The 20,689-nt window shown below is 45.2% G+C and overlaps 1 protein-coding gene across 1 annotated transcript; it reads left to right on the top strand.

The window, feature by feature from the left end:
- The first annotated feature begins 5,681 nt into the window (after window positions 1–5,681).
- Window positions 5,682–8,735, top strand: LOC135521290 (transmembrane protein 158-like). Its single transcript, XM_064947210.1, has one exon. The coding sequence runs from the start codon at window positions 5,815–5,817 to the stop codon at window positions 6,508–6,510; it is 696 nt and encodes a 231-aa protein (XP_064803282.1). The 5' UTR covers window positions 5,682–5,814; the 3' UTR covers window positions 6,511–8,735.
- The last annotated feature ends 11,954 nt before the right edge of the window (window positions 8,736–20,689 follow it).

The following is a 20,689-nucleotide window of genomic DNA, read 5'->3' as shown; positions in this document are numbered from 1 at the left end:
GCATCGGCGCAGGCAAGAAGCAATCTCACACCATCTTGGCTCCCAGAGTCCAATGAGGAAGGGCCTGATCAGCCTCTGCCTGTGACCATTGTTCAGAGAGTCTGATAAGTGTGATGTTATTTCCAGGGCCTATTTCACGTCGACAGCTCCTCAGCATGGGCCTGGCCTCCCGTGCACTGTGTCCTTCATTGATCTTTTCCCAGAGAAGACAAAGATAGAAAAGGAGGAACACGGTGGTATGTTGAAGACGGACGGTTCTGAAAGGCAGGAGTAGAATTGTTAGTTCGAGACCATAGAAACGCCTGGACACCGACATCCAAGCTCATTACCATGTCAACTGTAACATTTGCGTTGGTGTTCAAGCAAGTGTGTTAAATATGACCCTGGTGTTCTTATTTGTCAGATGGAACAGCAAGAGCAGCTCTATTTTGAGAACGATTACTTCTCAGTAGCATTGTTTTACAGTTTCTTACTTTTCAACAACAGTGGTATGCATTCTGACAAACTATCATAGTACTGTAGTAAGAAACTGCATTACAATAAACTCAGATACATAACTTAATGAAAAAGTAGTTTGGTATTAGTGTCTATACCTCACGTGCCAATACATGAGTTTCTATTCAAATCCATAATTTGCCCCAAACTATATTGCCCCATACTAACCCATCCAGCCCACAACAACCACTGAATCTCCTGAGAGGGCCTTATTAAGAAACACAGAGACATTATAGTTGGTACCGTTCCTCTGATATTTCCCATGCCATTATAACAGGTTGACATGGGAGTTCAGATTCACATCGTCTTTTTTTAATCAGTGTCTTGATGTTGTGTGTCTAATAAACTGTGCTGCTTTGCCTCATCAAGGCTGATAGTTCTGTTTCCTGTGAGAGAGATGAGCACTTCCACATACAGTACATAACAACACAGCGCTTCCTTCCTTCCACGCACCGCCATCCCGCCCGTCTCCTAACAGGACTCCTTGTTAGTTAACGCGTATACAAATGTAATCATATCAAACTTCTCATTCACTGTATGAGTACACACAAAACCACTCCAGCCACATTGTCTCATGTCAGATGGCGTCACTTCTCCGCGATGCTCGTCCCTCAATCCGTGCAGATGGAATCAACGTGCTATCTGATGGAAGACAATGCACCAGCCTTACAAGTAGCTATAGAAACTAACATAAACCCTAACCTGAACACACATCCTACCCAGAGGCACTTTTCACGTTTCTCCTAAAGATAGAATCAAATGGACATGAATAATATAATTCCTCTCTAAATCTCTCCACTTCTAAATTGTCCCCCATCTCAACCAATAAGTAAAGGTCAGCTGGTTACCATGGGGATGGGTCAGGGGACTTGCCATGCCATTGTTGGAATGAAAAGGAACAGCAGAAGTAAGAAGTATCAAGGGAGTCAGTCACAAGGCTCAGATCCACAAAATGAGTGAGAGCACGGAAGATGTGAAGACAAATGTTTCTAATAGCCAATATCTAATTAAACAGGTTGTCTATGTGAGCAGCTGAGAGTACAGAGAAATAGTGCCTGTCTGCTCCTGCACAGTGAGGGTGGATGGAGGAGAGACCAGGAGCCACGAACAGGTCTCTTTTTAGCAAGGTCCCCGGTAAGAAGAGATACACTCTGAGAAAATGAATCTTTTATACATTCTCCTTTGGCACAAGAGAGACTTTTATCTCTGTCCCATTAGCATTTTTGGCACTGAAGCAATTTACATTTTTATAGCATAATTAATGAACAAGAAAGTAATTTACATTTTCGCTCCATTCGCCGGGCACATTGTCTGGAGCATATTTGATATTTGGAGGGGGCCAGTATTTGGGAATGTGTGGGCGAGTTGGTGTGTCAGTGTCTCTGTAATTGTGTGTTTCGATCAGTGTGTCAAGCAGTGTGTGTGTGTGTGTGTAGTGGAGGAGTGTGTGTGGGAGTTTCCAAGGAAAAGATGGAACAGAATAGGACCTAATAAACAACAGGGGAGGAATAAAGGAGGAGAGGTGTTTTCAGGTGCAAATTGAGGCCAGAGGCGACCTGTCTTTCACTTCAGCTAGTGCTCACATCAAAAGGCTGGAGGCAGTCCTTCACAGCAAATTAAACCATTCAAGCAACTCAAAGGGAAATATAATTCATACAAGTGTCATACATATTCCCGACAAACATAAAAAGAGAAACTGTGTCATTATTGTTTTGCATTTTCTCTCTCCAAGTTGATGACCCTTGTGACGGTTCACCCTGTAAAGCCTGGCTCTTATCTTTTGAAAAGGGCTCTCACGTTAATAGTGGTTTTCTGGCTGAAACATGAAAGGGCAGGTAGAATAAGGAATATCCCATATGACATTAGTGTATATCAGTGAAAGACAGTGATCCGGCTCCAAGTATTTTACTGGTTTGTGACTCAATGGCATCGCCCCCTGTTAGAGGGGAATAAAGCTGCCTAAGAGTTAACACACAGGAACTTTATTTAAACACACTGAGGAAGATTAATATGGGGATGCACATAAAGTGGGAAAGATCGTGAAATGGTACACTGTTAGAAAAAAGGGTTCCAAAAGGGTTCTTCGGCTGTCCCCATAGGAGAACCCTTTTGGTTCCAGGAAGAACCGTTTTTGGGTTCCATGTAGAAACCTCTGTAGAAAGGGTTCTACATGGAACCCAAAAGGGTTCTACCTGAAACCAAAAAGGGTTCTTTAAAGGGTTTTCCTATGGGGACAGCTGAAGAACCCTTTAAGGTTCTAGATATCACATTTTTTCTTAGAGTGTAATGGTTATGTAATGGACAGAAACAGAGGTAAATAATACACACATACCGAACGAATACATCAGGGCACAAATGCATAGATACAGAATCTTACAGAATATAGCAGTAGTAAATGTGAAAGGACTGTATAGATTGCATATGCCATCTGCGATCTATCAGGGCACAGGTCACACAGGTCATACAGGTCAGAGAGAGTTTGAGGGGCAGGTTTTTGTTACCCCCTAGAGTCTAGATTCTCAGGCTCCGGTCATGGGGGATGGGGAGTGGAGTGTGGAGCTTAGAGTTGTGAGGTGCTGATAACAGTCACCTGCAGGGAATTCGTAACAATCATCTTTAGTTTATTTGACCCTGCAATGAATGTGATTTATGCATACCTGTGGTCTAAATTATGAAGTGTTTTGTGGGATAAATTCTGTTTTTAAACTGTCAACAAGACAAGACAAGCAGTCAGAATGTGTTTTTTTCTCTTCAGCCAGGCTTCAAGCCAGACATGTAATATAGACGTCCATGCGACATCTTCCATTGAACTCTGTGACACAGCAATGTGTGTGAGCGTAATCTAATCAAATCTATACAAAACCCGAAGGCACAGAACAGAACAATAGCCTACATGGTGGCAGAGAAGAGGTTTTGGACATTGTCACATGCCAAAGTAGAACAGGTGTGTCAGTAAAATATGTAAACCTTGATTAAAGAGCCCTGCCAACACTGCAGCCAGCTCTGTCCCAGTACTGTGGCTGTAATTCTAATCAGGTTTCCCAACTCACAAAATGGAGGTGTTCCTAACACATTGAGGTTCTGTCAATGGTGGGTGTAGCTGGTGCATAGAAGTCAGGCGCAGGAGAGCAGAGATGAGTGAACACGAAGTACTTTACTGAGGCAAGTAGTAAGACCAGAACGCAACAGCGTCACCAATACCAAATGCCCAAAACAAGTAAGGCAGCACACAGTGCCACAAACAAAGTACAAAGTACCGGCTGCCACAAAACACAGGTATACATAAAACGTGGCGCCATCCAGCCGGAAGCGTGCCAACTTCGACAATAAACAATACCCCACACAAACATGGAGAGAACAGAGGGCTAAATACACATAGTAATTATGAGGAGACGTAAACCAGGTGTGCAGGAAACCAAGACAAAACAAATGGAAAATAAAAGGTGGAGCGGCGATGGCTTGAAGACCAGTGACGTCGACCGCCGAACGCCGCCCGAACAAGTAGAGGGACCGACTTCGGCAGAAGTCGTGACAGGTTCATTGTATTTTCCAACATTAGAGACTATTCCTATGTATCACAGAATAGCTGAGTTACTCTCACAAGGTGCCCTACCGACACTTATAGAGAGAGACAGATGTTCACTGATATGCCTGGCTATCCTTGAGTGCACCATAGCTACTCCATAACGGCTGTCTGTCACAAACTCTATATAGCCTCGTTATTGTTATGTCATTTTGTTCTGTTACTTTTAGATGTACATTTTTTTTAAACTTTAGTTTATTTAGTAAATATTTCTTGAACTGCAATTGGTTAAGGGCTTGTAAGTACACATTTCACGGTAATGTTGTACATTCGGCGCATGTGGCAAATACAATTGGATTTGATCCCAACAAATGGCATTACTGAGTCTGCTGGTGGTAACACATCTAAACATGCACTCTAAGCAGTCTGACTGGGGCTGAAATATAATTAATGAAGACTAAATCCATTATCATAAAGAGAGATAATCTAACTTGATTACTTCCCCTTAAGGCAATTCATCTCCGGCACCTGCTTTGATTTGATATGCCTTGCTCCTCGCATCCCAGGGGGATTTCATTGCCATCTTATGCTTGTGTAATTACCATCAACTGGTGTGCACACAGACTCACCATGAAGAGTCATTTGAAGATAATCAATGGATTGACTGGTTCTGTTGAATGAGCACCAATTATGGGACTCTACCTTCTCATAGAAAGGATGAGGTAGCGACAGGCCAGGAATCACTGATGGTGTGGCCGGGATATACAACACATTTTTTGTTTATTTGCAGATTTATACCCTATTATTTATTATAATATAGGTTTATTGTTTCAAATATGGCTGAACAGTCTAGCATGGGAGCCTTCCCCTTCAGGACTTCTTCTTAGCAAGGCCTTCTGATCTGTAGGGCTTCTTGGAGTAGGGTGAAGACAAGTTGGTCCTTGACGCTGATCTGGGACAGTTTAGCATTTTCCCCATTAATGGGGTCGGGGGAGGGGAAGCTGATCCTAGGTCTGTACCAATGGGAAATGTCACCCTGGAAGGGAATTCTCCGAGTCCATTGTCCACCGCAGCTAAACTGTGGAGTTCATGGGTTGCTGTCCGGTTCAATGGTGCTGAATCTCGCATCCGCTTTAGCACCATTGAACGTATTAATCTTTTGACAAAGTCAAACATTTGAGGAGACATATTTTCCTGCATCACAATTCATATTAGAGGCTTTGGGCATAGGGACTCAGTTGGCCAAATAGAAAGCAATAAGGGTGATATGTTTTGACACAATCATACATTACACAATAACTTATCCGTCCCAGGGTTGCAGATATTCTACAGGGAGCGAGGAAGAGGAGGGGGAATGCCATGTATTTGCGCACATCATCTTCCACCCACCCTGTCCTTGAAGTCGCGTCACGCATTAAGTAAAGAGAGGCGCGCATGTTCCCAGATAAGGCTACTCCTGCTTTCCTTTCTCACACACCTGAGAGAGCGAGAGAGAGACTACCAGGGTCCTCGCAGCACACCACAGCTTATCTCTTGCAAAGTAGTGCACAGTAGCAGTTTGGCAAGAAGCCAGTTACTTGCTTAACCAAATCGAGGGAGGGGGCGCGCACGGTGCATGTGACGGGCAACTGACGTTCCCAACTGTTCTCTCCCGCAACGGAAGATGCACACTATGGATGTTCGTGTAATCGCTGGAGACGGCAGTTTTCTGCATTTTATTAACGACGGACACGCCTCCTCAGTTGCCTTGCGTCCCCACGGAACATCATGCGAGTAGGAGCAACGCACCCAATGCCATGCTGAGCAACTCCCCGACTTTTCTGCTGGCTCTGACCACGGTAGGTGGACTACTCCAGCGGTGCCACGGCTGGAGCGACGAGGACCTCCTGTTACCCCCCATCAACTCCACCAACAGATTCTTGGCCAACTTGGAGGTGGACGTGCACTACTTGAAGAGATCCGTGGAGGAGAGCGAAGCCTCCTCGTCAGACACTTCGTTACAGCCGTTGCCACAGTGCAACGTCAGCGTGCAGAGACTTTTCCCCACCTCGCTAGTGGCTCGTTGGGACAGCAACTTCGGTTTCCAGTGCGATGTGTTTATATATACCGCCAATAACCATGGAAGGGCTTTTTTCTCTGCTGCTATCAACAGAGCCATCTCACCTGTTCTCATCGAACACCTCGGAGTCACCGGCGGCCAGCAGGAGTTTAGACTGTGTGTTGGATGTGGCATGTCTCGATACCGGCGTTTCGGCAAGTCAAAGGCTCAGCAGACGGGGGATCCCATCAATTTCTGCTGTGTTGACTTCAGCCTTGACGAACTAAATGGGGACAAAAGTTGGAGATTGAACCGTAAACCCATCGAGTCAACGATAGTGGCTTGTTTCATGACTCTAGTGATAATAGTGTGGAGTGTTGCTGCCCTCATATGGCCAGTGCCTATTATTGCAGGATTTCTGCCCAACGGAATGGAACAGAGAAGGCCGAGATAAAGAATTCTGGAGATAAGCCCCCAAGCCAAGAGGCAAAAAATACTATAGAATACATATTTCAACGTTTTTTACACATTCTACCCGTATGAAAGAATGTCCGTTTCCCAATTTTACCGTTTAGAATGAAAGAGTGCTTTTTGGTTTTGGTCTATTTCCTATTTATAGGCCTTCATGGTAAGAAGACCAATAGTTTTAAAGGTGGGCTGTGTTATTGTATTACATTGGCTATAGAATAGGTGCATATGTAGAGTGTGTTAACAACATTTCACTGTAAACAGTGTTTGTATGGTTTTACATATTTCTAGGATTATTGTGGTGTTGTGGTGCCTGAAGAATAGGTATACTCTTAATTTTGGCAAAAAATGTCCCAAACGGCCTGCCCGGCGAAGGAAAGGTGCTCTGTGTGAAAAATTCTATGAGAAACAGTGACATTCATTCTGTATTACCTAAAATGATAAATCCCATAATGGTCTTTCACAGTCAGGCCAACCCAAGCTGTACTGTGCAAGGAGGCTAATTGTAGGTGTACTATTGAAACAGATAAATTAGGCTGTCAACTAAATCAGAAGTTCAAAGGTTTCAGATGTATTTTTTTCCGATTTTCACTCTCAAAATCACACTTTGTTTTATAGAAAAACAACACAATTGGATGTTCTAAGTCCATAAAAATGCTTAAACTACATCAGGAGACCACTTTTGAAGTCTGGGAAAAATCTAAGATAAAACCATTTTTGTGTAGTTCAAATCAAAGTTTATTTGTCACGTGCGCCGAATACAACAGGTGTAGACCTTACAGTGAAATGCTTACTTACAGACTCTAACTAATAGTGCGAAAGAAAAAGGTGTATGTGTGTGTGTGTGTGTAGGTAAGTAAAGAACTAAAACAACAGTAAAAAGACATTTGAAAATAACAGTAGCAAGGCTATATACAGACACCGGTTAGTCAGGCTTATTGAGGTAGTATGTACATGTAGGTATGGTTAAAGTGACTATGCATAAATGATGAACAGAGAGTAGCAGTAGCATAAAAGAGGGGTTGGCTGGTGGTGGGACACAATGCAGATAGCCCGGTTAGTCAATGTCCGGGGGTACTGGTTGGTCGGGCCAATTGAGGTAGTATGTACATGAGTGTATAGTTAAAGTGACTATGCATATAAGATAAACAGAGAGTAGCAGCAGCGTAAAAGAGGGGTTACTCTTTAATTTAAGTGTGCAGGCACCTAGCACTATTGTTTTTTTAGTGGTGTTTGTGTAGCACATGAGATGGAGTTTGCAAGACAAATGTCCACTGGATTAATGCAAATAATCATATCATTCTGCCAGGTAGGCGTAGGCTACTTTGTAGCTAGTTAACATTTAATAGACAAGGTTTTTGGGAAAGCCTTTCCATCTACCAGAAGACAGTTAGGCCTATCATTAGCATCGCTATAATTTTCCTGTTCCTTAATTGTTTGAAACTTGGACATTTTACTTTATATTATGAGGCATGTCTTACCATTGCATAGAAACATGGAGGTAATATGCGTTCTCCTGTTCTACTGGATTTCGTTCAACTTTATTTCTTTGTCTAGCAGCCAAATGCATTATCCTATTCATATTAGCAACTGATGAAGGTTGTTGCATCTTTAGATCTCCCTCATATCTAATTTTCTTATGGATATTTTAATCTCCATCCATCAAACCTCTCACATATGCTGTGCACATTTTAGAGTGGTGTTTTCTTGCTAATTGCATTTTGGAACATTCCCATGTAGGCCTACCGCCGTGTGCCCATTGCTGCATCTAAAATGTGAAGAAATAATAGATTATCAACATTTAAGCTAAACATTAAGAAATATACGCATGCCCACTGAAAAATAAGTGGGTATACGGTGTAAACCTGCGCATACCCTCCACTACACACACCACTGAGGCCTGCTATTTGTTGTGTTTATGTAGAGAGAAATTGCAGTTTTTCTCATGAACTTGAGTTTAAAAGTGTGTTGTAATACATGGTGGATAGATCTTGTCAAGAATAAATGCATAAATGTCATAGGCCTACCTGAATTTATTTTGGATGTTGTATCAAATATTTTGATGTATTGGCAACCCCTCTCTGATATGGTTTAATATTATTTATGTTAGATTTATATATATAACACAATTAAAAATAAGCTGATAACATATTTGTATTTATTTGTATGAGATAACATGAATTAATAAATAAAATGTATTTGTTTAATATGGAGGTGAGGAGACCTATTTATTTTTAACTAACTGCTTAGTGACTGATTACGCAAATAGACTGGGTCGGTGAAATGTGCTATGGTCTGTAACTGAAAGAGAAACGACAATGCTCCATTCTCTGTTTGAGAGAGCTTCAGGGAATAGCAGCTGGGAATTTGCATTCATCTTTCAAATGTGAGTAGGCAATGAGAATATTTAGGTAAGCAAGTTGATGTGCTTATGTATTTCTGAGTAACACACAATCTACTGTGCACAAACTGGTTGAATTTTTCAACATATGGTGACATGGAATCTACAGCTATTGTTTCAATTCAACCCAGGGTTCAACTAAAACTAGACAATACATATAGTCCTAGGGTTTCAAGCTTTGGTTGAGTTCAAATTTAATCTTCAAGTTAATCATTGAAATGTTGGAATCATGTCTCCATCTCAATCAAAAATAATGGTTAAAGAACTAAATCAAACTAAACTTTATTTCAAGTGCATTTAAACTTTGATTAGATTAGGTCTTATTATTTAACTTAGATTTTTGTTTGAGATGGAGACATGAATCCAACATATAAATGATAAATGTTTATACAAACTAGACATTGACTTGTGTTCGGTTGTCAACGCAACCAAATATCACCATTTGAAGGACATGTATCTTCTGCTTGGAAAGTTCCATCTGTGCCACTGGATAAGTCTGCCTTTCATTCCAGTTTGTCTACAAATGTATAATTTATATGTTGGATTCAAATCGTCATCTCAACCAAGAAAAGTTAAAGAACAGGACAAAATCAAATCAAACATTAAATGCACTTTAAATAAGGTTTTATTTGATTTAGTCCTGTTCTTTAACTTTGATTATTGGTTGAGGTTGCATTGACAACAAAATACAATTCAATATCACTTTTGCGATACAGTAAATAGCCTATTAACTTGTCTACAAATTAACCGATTGTTTGTTGGATTCACGTTTCCAACTAAACCAAAATTAAACGTTAAAGAATAGGATTAAGCCAGTGGCTCAGATGAAACTATCAAAGCATTCGCTATCCTATAAATGTTGATATTTGGTTGCGTTGTCAACCAAACACAATTCAATATTACTTTTGTAATAGAGTAAATAGCCTAAAATTGAGTATATCTTTCAAACTAATGTAATTCAACCTTAAAATGAGTAACACATCCATGGTCGCAACGTTAGGTTAGCCTTGTCACGCTTGTCGAAATCGTGGAAATGACCGGACCAAGGTGCAGCGTGGTGAGCGTACATTTTTCTTTATTATAAATGTCGCCAACAAAACAAGAAACAACAAACACGAACGTGAAGCTTACTAGGGCTATACAGGCCACTAATAAAGACAACTACCCATCCCCGGCCAAAACATAGAAACACAGAACTTAGAGTTTCCCACCCGAGTCACACCCTGACCAACCAAACATAGAGAATAAAAAGATCTCTATGGTCAGGGTGTGACAAGCCTACTGTAACTATCAAATCAAATTTATTTGTCACATACACATGGTTAGCAGATGTTAATGCAAGTGTAGCGAAATGCTTGAGCTTCTAGTTCCGACAATGCAGTAATAACCAACTATAAATGTCTTCTTATGTAATCATAGAAAGTGTGCATGTTCAAGATAGCATGCAAAGGTTGCAGGTCTGTGGAGATCTTCACAATTGCTATAATAATCTGTGCAGATTCTCGAAAAGCACTGATCATTTGCACTATGTACTTTCATGTCATCTCAACTGCTATCCAGGTAATTTGGTTGTGCTATGAGATTAAACATTTAAATGTGCTTTTAAATGGTTGAAAGTGCAGTGATAACACATTTAGATGACAACTAAATAAAAAATCTGACATTTTGTTTCATTGGAATTTGGTTGTGCTTATAAAATGGTTGAAAGCACAGTGATACATTGGGAATTCAAACAAATTATGGCTGCCATTTTGAGTGGGTGAATAAAGATTGAGATCTCATTGATCAACATCTCAAACAAATATTACCCACATTTCCACATTGAAATGACATGGTGCGCCCAGTGGGAAGCGTCCTTGTGTTCAGTTATGTTTGTGAAAGGAGAGAAGAATCTCTCTCAACTTGCTCCTTGCACCTCCTTTTGTTGATCATTCTTGCTGCTCCTGTTCACAGTCATTATCCCCGTCATCGCTTATACTCGCAGGGAACACTCCTGCATCTCAGGCCCTCACCACCATCTAGCTCTCTGGTGAATTCACGGATGGTCAATCACATTGTTTGTTCAATCTTGTTTCTTTCACTGTCAGTCCCAATCCCCAGAACTTTAGCTATTGCGTTGTCTAGGTGTGTGAGGTGAATTCAGCACATGGCTCTAATGCGTAGATGGTATGTGTGCTATATTTGCCATGTGTGCTTGGGTGTTACAGAAAAATGGCTTCTGCTCTGCTGTATAATTTAAAATGAGGTTAAATGGCATTATTGAGTTATTACATAATAACAATCATTGATTTCGACTTTTGAGCACCAAGTAGTCTAATGATGATCACCCTATTTTCAGTTAAGTTTAACTTGTTTGGTAAAGAAAACAACAGTTCATGGTATGGCCAAATGATATGTGCCATTGGTCCAGTGAAGCTTGCTACCGAGGTCTAAAAGGCTAGATTTGACTAAATACCTCTATCAGACCCCGGTCTGTTAAATTTTGAATTACAGTAAAGCTTATTTTCCTAGAAACATTTTAAAAAACGTCACCGAGTTCAAATATGTTGCAATTCTTCAAGCAACAACTCACCTGTCAAAATGACTTCAAAGAGGAACGCCTTACCCGAGAAGTGATGTCACACAGCAGGACATAAAATGTAGGCGTAACCCATTTTACTCAAAGCGAAAGAACAACACAGAGGTCCAAGGCCATAAAGTCGAGCCCATTTTAGTTCCGTTAGCTTATCATTTGAGATACCGACGCTGAAAATAAAGGTATGTCTTTATCAACGGTCGGCTGTGCTCTGCAGCGTCCGCCGTTTCCGTTCTATCGGGTAAGTCAAAGCTTAGCCCTTGATCATGACTCTCAGTTCCATGACATTACACATAATAGGGGAGTTTTATTAATCAAGAGCCGCGATGCTCCATCTGAACATGTACTGTACGGTTTTGGAAGCATAAGGAACTTGCCTTTAATTTCGGCTAAATTGATACACACCTTTATAGGGTTAGGATTCCCACACAGTCATACTTCCCTGTTATAGATTGAAGACATTGTGGACTACCTGAGCTAATTAACATAAACTCACGTAAACTCGTACATCGCCTTGGTCCGTACAATTGCCCTTATTTTAGCGCCCCAAAAACGTTGTAACGGGGTTCTTCCTGGGAAGGAGAGGCGGACCAAAATGCAGCGTGGTTATAATTCATGGTTCTTTAATAATGAAACCATACATGAATAAACTACAAAAACAAGAACCGTGAAAACCCGAAACAGTCCCGTGTGGTACTGACACAGGAGACAATCACCCACAAAACCTAACACCAAACAGGCTACCTAAATATGGTTCCCAATCAGAGACAATGACTAACATCTGCCTCTGATTGAGAACCATATCAGGCCAAACACAGAAACAGACAAACTAGACACACAACATAGAATGCCCACTCAGATCACACCCTGACCAAACAAAACATAGAAACATACAAAGCAAACTATGGTCAGGGTGTGACAGTACCCCCAAGGTGCGGACTCCGGCCGCAAAACCTGAACCTATTGGGGAGGGTCTGGGTGGGCATCTGTCCGCGGTGGCGGCTCTGGTGCTGGACGTGGCCCCCACTTCACCATAGTCTTAGTCCGCCACATTGTCCGCTTCCGTGGCCTCCTAACCATGGTGACCCTTCTAAATGACCCCACTGGACTGAGGGGACAGAGGGGCAGCTCGGGACAGAGGGGCAGCTCGGGACAGAGGGGCAGCTCCGTACTGGCTGACGACTCTAGCAGATCCAGGCTGACTGGCGGCTCTGGCAGATCCTGGCAGCTCTGGCAGATCCTGGCTGACTGGCGGCTCTGGCAGATCCTGGCGGCTCTGGCAGATCCTGGCTGACTGGCGGCACTGGCAGATCCTGGCTGACTGGCGGCACTGGCAGATCCTGGCTGACTGGCGGCTCTGACAGATCCTGGCTGACTGGCGGCTCTGGCAGATCCTGGCGGCTCTGGCAGATCCTGGCTGACTGGCGGCACTGGCAGATCCTGGCTGACTGGCGGCACTGGCAGATCCTGGCTGACTGGCGGCACTGGCAGATCCTGGCTGATCCTGGCTGACTGGCGGCACTGGCGGCTCCTAGCAGACTGGCGGCACTGGCGGCTCAGGACAGACGGGAGACTCTGATGGCGCTGGGCAGATGGGTAGCTCAGGCGGCGCTGGGCAGACTGGAGACTCCGGCAGCGCTGGACAGAGAAGCTCTGGCGCCTCTGGACTGAGGGGCAGAAGCTCTGGCAGCACCGGACAGGCGGGAGACTCCGGCAGCGCTGGAGAGGAGGAAGGCTCCGGTAACGCTGGACAGGCGGGAGACTCCGGCAGCGCTGGAGAGGAGGAAGGCTCCCGCAGTGCTGGACAGGCGGAAGCAGCTGTAGGGATGAGACCGAGAGACCGCCTGGTGCGGGGGGCCGCCACCGGAGAGCTGGTGCGTGGTGGTGGTACCGGATAGACCGGACCGTGCAGGCGCACTGGAGCTCTTGAGCACCGAGTCTGCCCAACCTTACCTGGTTGAATGCTCCCGGTCACCCTGCCAGTGAGGCGAGGTGGAATAGCACGCACTGGGCTATGCAGGCGAACCGGGGACACTATGCGCAAGGCTGGTGCCATGTAAGCCGGTCACCACGCTGCTTGGTCCTGTTTTGGTGGGTGATTCTGTAACGGGGTTCTTCCTGGGAAGGAGAGGTGGACCAAAATGCAGCGTGGTTATAATTCATGGTTCTTTAATGATGAAACCATACATGAATAAACTACAAAATCAAGAGCCGTGAAAACCCGAAACAGTCCCATGTGGTACTGACACAGGAGACAATCACCCACAAAACCCAACACCAAACAGACTACGTAAATATGGTTCCCAATCAGAGACAATGACTAACATCTGCCTCTGATTGAGAACCATATCAGGCCAAACACAGAAACAGACAAACTAGACACACAACATAGAATGCCCACTCAGATCACACCCTGACCAAACAAAACATAGAAGCATACAACGCAAACTATGGTCAGGGTGTGACAAACGTAATACTTCCAGATCAACTGTAATGTCAATACCATTGTAAAGCACCATTTCTCCCCTTTCCAAGTGAATCAAAAGCGAATGCCCGTTTCTGCATAATTCAAGCAGGCAATGAGCCCCATCTGGTCTTTTGAAAAATGGCGGGTGGGGAAGCGAAACTAATGCGTGATAGTGAGAAGGAGAGATGTTGTGTGAGAAAATTGCTTTTTTTCACTCGATCTGTCCAACTTATCACCATATCATCTCTAAAATGTAAATAAAACACTATAAAGAGTTTATATAATGTGTCATTACATACCTATTTGATGGTTTGTTTCGAATTTGAATCGGGTTTTTAGGGCGGTGCTAAAGGGATCTTAGAAGTAAACAGCGGCTTTGAGAATGAAGATCGCATGCAATGATGACGAAAAAAATGACTAGGTATCCCCCCCTTACCCCGTCACTGTCCATTTCTTGTTTTTAGAAGGATGATAGAAGTGCTACACCTGGTGGAGAGAGATTGTAAGACAGAAATAGTTGCTTTATGCGTGTTGTACGTTATGACATGACAAGATATAACGGAGGGTCAGTTTATTCAACTTTTCTCCAATACTATAGAGCCATTACCATGTCGATCAACGCTTGAATAGAAACCTAGTTCACACCCCCGATGTTGACGTCAACACAGTCACTACTGTCCCATTGGTTTTCTTTGTAGCCTCGTTTGAATGTTGCGGTTACGCACATTTGTACGAAATGGGGTGAGTTTAGGTTAACTATCTTCTCTGAACACCTGTGTGTAGATGGAAGACAGATGCCACAAACATGTTGTCATTGAAAAATACTGTCTGCTGCAACAGTGTTTAAACCAATGAAAACTGTGTACAGTACATTAACCTGAGATTCGATTCACGTTTAGATGGAGTATTTGGCTGTTTTGGCTTCCAGAGCCAATTCACCCATTTAACCTCTTGAAACTCCCCATCCCGGATCCGGGATTGTGACTAAGCCTCAGGCTCATTAGCATAACGCAACGTTAACGATTTCTGAAAATCGCAAATAAAATTAAAATAATGCGTTTGCTCTCAAGCTTAGCCTTTTCTTAACAACACTGTCATCTCAGATTTTCAAAATATGCTTTTGAACCATAGAAATTGACTAATTTGTGTAAGAGTATGCAAAGCTAGCATAGCATTTTGTGTAGCATGTAGCACGCAACATTTTCACAAAAGCCAGATAACCAAATAAATAAAATCATTTACCTTTGAAGAGCTTCTGATGTTTTCAATGAGGAGACTCCCAGCCACATACCAAATGCGCAGTGTTTCCTGAAAGCGTCTGTGTGTAGGAGAAATCGTTCCGTTTTCTACATTGCGCCTGGCTACCGAAACGAACCGAAAATGCAGTCACCTACAACGTGAAACTTTTTCCGGATTAACTACATAATATCGACCGAAACATGGCAAACGTTGTTTGGAATCAATCCTCAAGGTGTTTTTTCACATATCTCTTCATTGACATGCAGTTCTTGGAAGCTTGCTTCTCTCTCTGTGCCCCATGGAAAAATACTGGCAGGTGACTTTTGCGCACCAATTTCGGCGCAGGACACCGGGCGGACACGTGGTAAATGTGGTCTCTTATGGTCAATCTTCCAACGATCTGCCTACAAATACGTCACAATGCTGCAGACACCTTGGGGAAACGACAGAAAGGGCAGACTCATTCCTCTTGCGTTCACAGCCATATAAGGAGATCATGAAAGACAGAGCCTCAAAAATCCTTGTCATTTCCTGGATGCCAAGTCATCTTGGTTTTGCCTGAAGCTCACGTTAAAGGGCACGCACAGAGAAGATATTTGTATTTCTGGACACGTCAGAGTGTTTTCTTTCGAACAGTAGCAATTATATGCATAGTCGAGCATCTTTTTGTGACAAAATATCTTGTTTAAAACGGGAACGTTTTTCTTCCAAAAATGAAATAGCGCCACCATAAGTGTAAGAGGTTAACAGAACATGTAAGGTTCTTGGGCCAGTCACTGCTGAGTGTCAGGAAACAGAATTATCATTTTGTCACGACTTTCAACAAAGGTGGCACCTCTCCCTGTTCGGGCGGTGCTCGGGGGTCGTTGTCGCCGGCCGACTAGCTGCCACCGATCCATTTTTCCTTTTCGTTTGTGTCTGTCTGTTTTTGTTATCACCTGTGTCTGATTAGTTAATTTCGGTGGGTTTATTAACCTCCGCTGCCTGCTAGTCTTTGTGCAGGATTATTTTGCTGTGTTAGCTCTGTTAAGGGTGCGTGTTTGCGCCACAGGGTTTTTTCCCTCACAGTTGTTGTACCGTTGGTACTGTATTAGGAGTAGAGGTTTCTCCTCCGTGTGTTTCGTGATTTTCCCTGCCTGTTGTTGGTGGGTTGGGACTTATAATAGACGACTGTGCCAACTGGAATTCACCTGCACTGACCTCGCCTTCTGGATGATAGCGGGGTGAACAGGCAGTGGTTCGTGTGGGTGTTGTCCTTGATGATCTTTATGGCCTTCCTGTAACATCGGGTGGTGTAGGTGTCCTGGAGGGCAGGTAGTTTGCCCCCGGTGATACGTTGTGCAGACCTCACTACCCTCTGGAGAGCCTTACGGTTGTGGGCGGAGCAGTTGCCGTACCAGGCGATGATACAGCCCGCCAGGATGCTCTCGATTGTGCATCTGTAGAAGTTTGTGAGTGCTTTTGGTGACAAGCCAAATTTCTTCAGCATCCTGAGGTTGAATAGGCACTGCTGTGCCTTCTTCACGATGCTGTCTGTGTGAGTGGACCAATTCAGTTTGTCTGGGATGTGTATGCCGAGGAACTTAAAACTTACTACCCTCTCCACTACTGTTCCATCGATGTGGATAGGGGGGTGTTCATTCTGCTGTTTCCTGAAGTCCACAATCATCTCCTTAGTTTTGTTGACGTTGAGTGTGAGGTTATTGTCCTGACACCACACTCCGAGGGCCCTCACCTCCTCCCTGTAGGCCGTCTCGTCGTTGTTGGTAATCAAGCCTACCACTGTTGTGTCGTCCGCATACTTGATGATTGAGTTGGAGGCGTGCGTTGCCGCGCAGTCGTGGGTGAACAGGGAGTACAGGAGAGGGCTCAGAACGCACCCTTGTGGGGCCCCAGTGTTGAGGATCAGTGGGGTGGAGATGTTGTTGCCTACCCTCACCACCTGGGGGCGGCCCGTCAGGAAGTCCAGTACCCAGTTGCACAGGGCGGGGTCGAGACCCAGGGTCTCGAGCTTGATGATGAGCTTGGAGGGTACTATGGTGTTAAATGCCGAGCTGTAGTCGATGAACAGCATTCTCACATAGGTATTCCTCTTGTCCAGATGGGTTAGGGCAGTGTGCAGTGTGGTTGAGATTGCGTCGTCTGTGGACCTATTTGGGCGGGAAGCAAATTGGAGTGGGTCTAGGGTGTCAGGTAGGGTGGAGGTGATATGGTCCTTGACTAGTCTCTCAAAGCACTTCATGATGACGGAAGTGAGTGCTACGGGGCGGTAGTCGTTTAGCTCAGTTACCTTAGCTTTCTTGGGAACAGGAACAATGGTGGCCCTCTTGAAGCATGTGGGAACAGCAGACTGGTATAGGGATTGATTGAATATGTCCGTAAACACACCAGCCAGCTGGTCTGCGCATGCTCTGAGGGCATGGCTGGGGATGCCGTCTGGACCTGCAGCCTTGCGAGGGTTAACACGTTTAAATGTTTTACTCACCTCGGCTGCAGTGACGGAGAGACCGCATGTTTCCGTTGCAGGCCGTGTCAGTGGCACTGTATTGTCCTCAAAGCGGGCAAAAAAGTTATTTAGTCTGCCTGGGAGCAAGACATCCTGGTCCGTGACTGGGCTGGATTTCTTCCTGTAGTCCGTGATTGACTGTAGACCCTGCCACATACCTCTTGTGTCTGAGCCGTTGAATTGAGATTCTACTTTGTCTCTATACTGACGCTTAGCTTGTTTGATAGCCTTACGGAGGGAATAGCTGCACTGTTTGTATTCGGTCATATTACCAGTCACCTTGCCCTGATTAAAAGCAGTGGTTCGCGCTTTCCGTTTCACGCGAATACTGCCATCAATCCACGGTTTCTGGTTAGGGAATGTTTTAATCGTTGCTATGGGAACGACATCTTCAACGCACGTTCTAATGAACTCGCACACCGAATCAGCGTATTCGTCAATGTTGTTGCCTGACGCAATGCGAAACATGTCCCAGTCCACGTGATGGAAGCAGTCTTGGAGTGTGGAATCAGCTTGGTCGGACCAGCGTTGGACAGACCTCAGCGTGGGAGCTTCTTGTTTTAGTTTCTGTCTGTAGGCAGGGATCAGCAAAATGGAGTCATGGTCAGCTTTTCCGAAAGGGGGGCGGGGCAGGGCCTTATATGCGTCGCGGAAGTTAGAATAACAATGATCCAAGGTTTTGCCAGCCCTGGTGGTGCAATCGATATGCTGATACATTTTAGGGAGTCATGTTTTCAGATTAGTCTTGTTAAAATCCCCAGCTACAATGAATACAGCCTCAGGATGTATGGATTCCAGTTTGCAAAGAGTCAAATAAAGTTCGTTCAGAGCCATCGATGTGTCTGCTTGGGGGGGATATATACGGCTGTGATTATAATCAAAGAGAATTCTCTTGGTAGATAATGCGGTCGACATTTGATTGTGAGGAATTCTAAATCAGGTGAATAGAAGGATTTGAGTTCCTGTATGTTTCTGTGATCACACCACGTCTCGTTAGCCATAAGGCATACGCCCCCGCCCCTCTTCTTACCAGAAAGGTGTTTGTTTCTGTCGGCGCGATGCGTGGAGAAACCCGCTGGCTGCACCGCCTCCGAAAGCGTCTCTCCAGTGAGCCATGTTTCCGTGAAGCAAAGAACGTTGCAGTCTCTGATGTCCCTCTGGAATGCTACCCTTGCTCGGATTTCATCAACCTTGTTGTCAAGAGACTGGACATTGGCGAGAAGAATGCTAGAGAGTGGGGCACGATGTGCCCGTCTCCGAAGTCTGACCAGAAGACTGCCTCATTTCCCTCTTTTACGAAGTCGTGTTTTTGGGTCGCCGGCTGGGATCCATTCCGTTGTCCTGGTTGAAAGGCAGAACACAGGATCCGCTTCGCGAAAGTCATATTCTTGGTCGTACTGATGGTGAGTTGACGCTGATCTTATATTCAGTAGTTCTTCTCGACTGTGTGTAATGAAACCTAAGATGACCTGGGGTACTAATGTAAGAAATAACACGTAAAAAAAAAAAAACTGCATAGTTTCCTAGGAACGCGAAGCGAGGCGGCCATCTCTGTCGGCGCCGGAAGACAAGACAAAACCAACAGAAAAGGGAAAAAGAATCGGTGGCAGCTAGTAGACCGGTGATGAAGACCACCGAGTGCCGCCCGAACAGGGAGAGGAGCCACCTTTGGTGGAAGTCGTGACAGTACCCACCCCCTGACGCACGGCTCCCGCAGCGTGCCGACACCGGCCTCGAGGGCGATCCGGAGGGCGAGGTGCAGGGCATTCTGGATGGAGGTGGTGGAAAACCCTCAGCAGTGATGGATCCAAGATGTCCTCCACCGGTACCCAGCACCTCTCCTCTGGTCCGTACCCCTTCCAATCCATTAGGTACTGCAGGCCCCTCACCCGGTGTCTAGAGTCCAGAATGGAAAGTACCGTGTACGCCGGGGGCACCTTGATGTCCAGAGGGGACGGAGGGAACTCCAGTACCTCACCTTCCTGCAGTGGACCAGCTACCACCGGCCTGAGGAGAGACACATGAAACGAGGGGTTAATGCAATAGTAAGAAGGGAGCTGTAACCTATAACATACCTCGTTTATTCTCCTCAGGACTTTAAATGGCCCCACACACTGCGGCCCCAGCTTCTGGCAGGGCAGGCGGAGGGCCAGGTTTTGGGTCGAAGCCAGACCCTGTCCCCCGGTGCGAACATAGGGCCTCACTGCGGTGGCGGTCAGCGCTCACATTCTGCCGCCCACCAGCCAGTTTGAGAGATTCCTGGACGGCTCTCCAGGTCTCCTTTGAGCGCGGCACCCACTCCTACACCGCAGGAGCCTCGGTCTGGCTCTGATGCCACGGTGCCAGGACCAGCTGGTAGCCCAATACGCACTGGAAAGGCGACATGTTCGTGAAGGAGTGGCGGAGTGAGTCACTCTCTCCACCTGCCCATTGGGTGAAAACCTGAGGTCAGGCTGATTGAGACCCCCAGACGCTCCATGAACGCCCTCCAAACTTGGGACGTGAACCGGACCCTGATCTGAAACGATGTCCTCAGGCACCCCGTAGTGCCGGAAGACATGGGTAAACAGGGCCTCCGCAGTCTGCAGGGCCGTAGACTGGGCAACGGGAGGAGACGGAAGGACTTCAAAAACCGATCTACAATGACCAGGATCGCCATGTTCCCCTGGGACAGGGGAAGGTCGTGAGAAAATCTACCGACAGATGTGACCAAGGCCGTTGTGGGACAGGGAGGGGCTGTAACTTCCCTCTAGGCAGGTGTCTAGGAGCCTTACTCTGAGCACACACCAAACAGGAGGAAACATAAAATCTCACACCCCTCACTAAAGTGGGCCACCAGTACATCCCCCTAAGACCCTGCACTGTCCTCCTAATTCCCGGATGACCAGAAGAGGGTAGAGTATGGGCCCACCGGATCAGTTTGTCGTGAACACCAAGTGGCACGTACCTACGTCCCGCTGGACACTGTGGGGGCGCA

The sequence above is a fragment of the Oncorhynchus masou genome, chromosome 29 (assembly GCF_036934945.1).
Source record: "Oncorhynchus masou masou isolate Uvic2021 chromosome 29, UVic_Omas_1.1, whole genome shotgun sequence".
Lineage (NCBI taxonomy): Eukaryota > Metazoa > Chordata > Actinopteri > Salmoniformes > Salmonidae > Oncorhynchus > Oncorhynchus masou.
The sequence above is the reverse complement of the archived record's forward strand: the minus strand, read 5'-3'. Positions and strand labels throughout refer to the sequence as shown.

Excerpts from the sequence above, each read along its gene's own strand:
- LOC135521290 (XM_064947210.1), top strand. The coding sequence starts at position 5,815 with ATGCTGAGCAACTCCCCGACTTTTCTGCTGGCTCTGACCACGGTAGGT.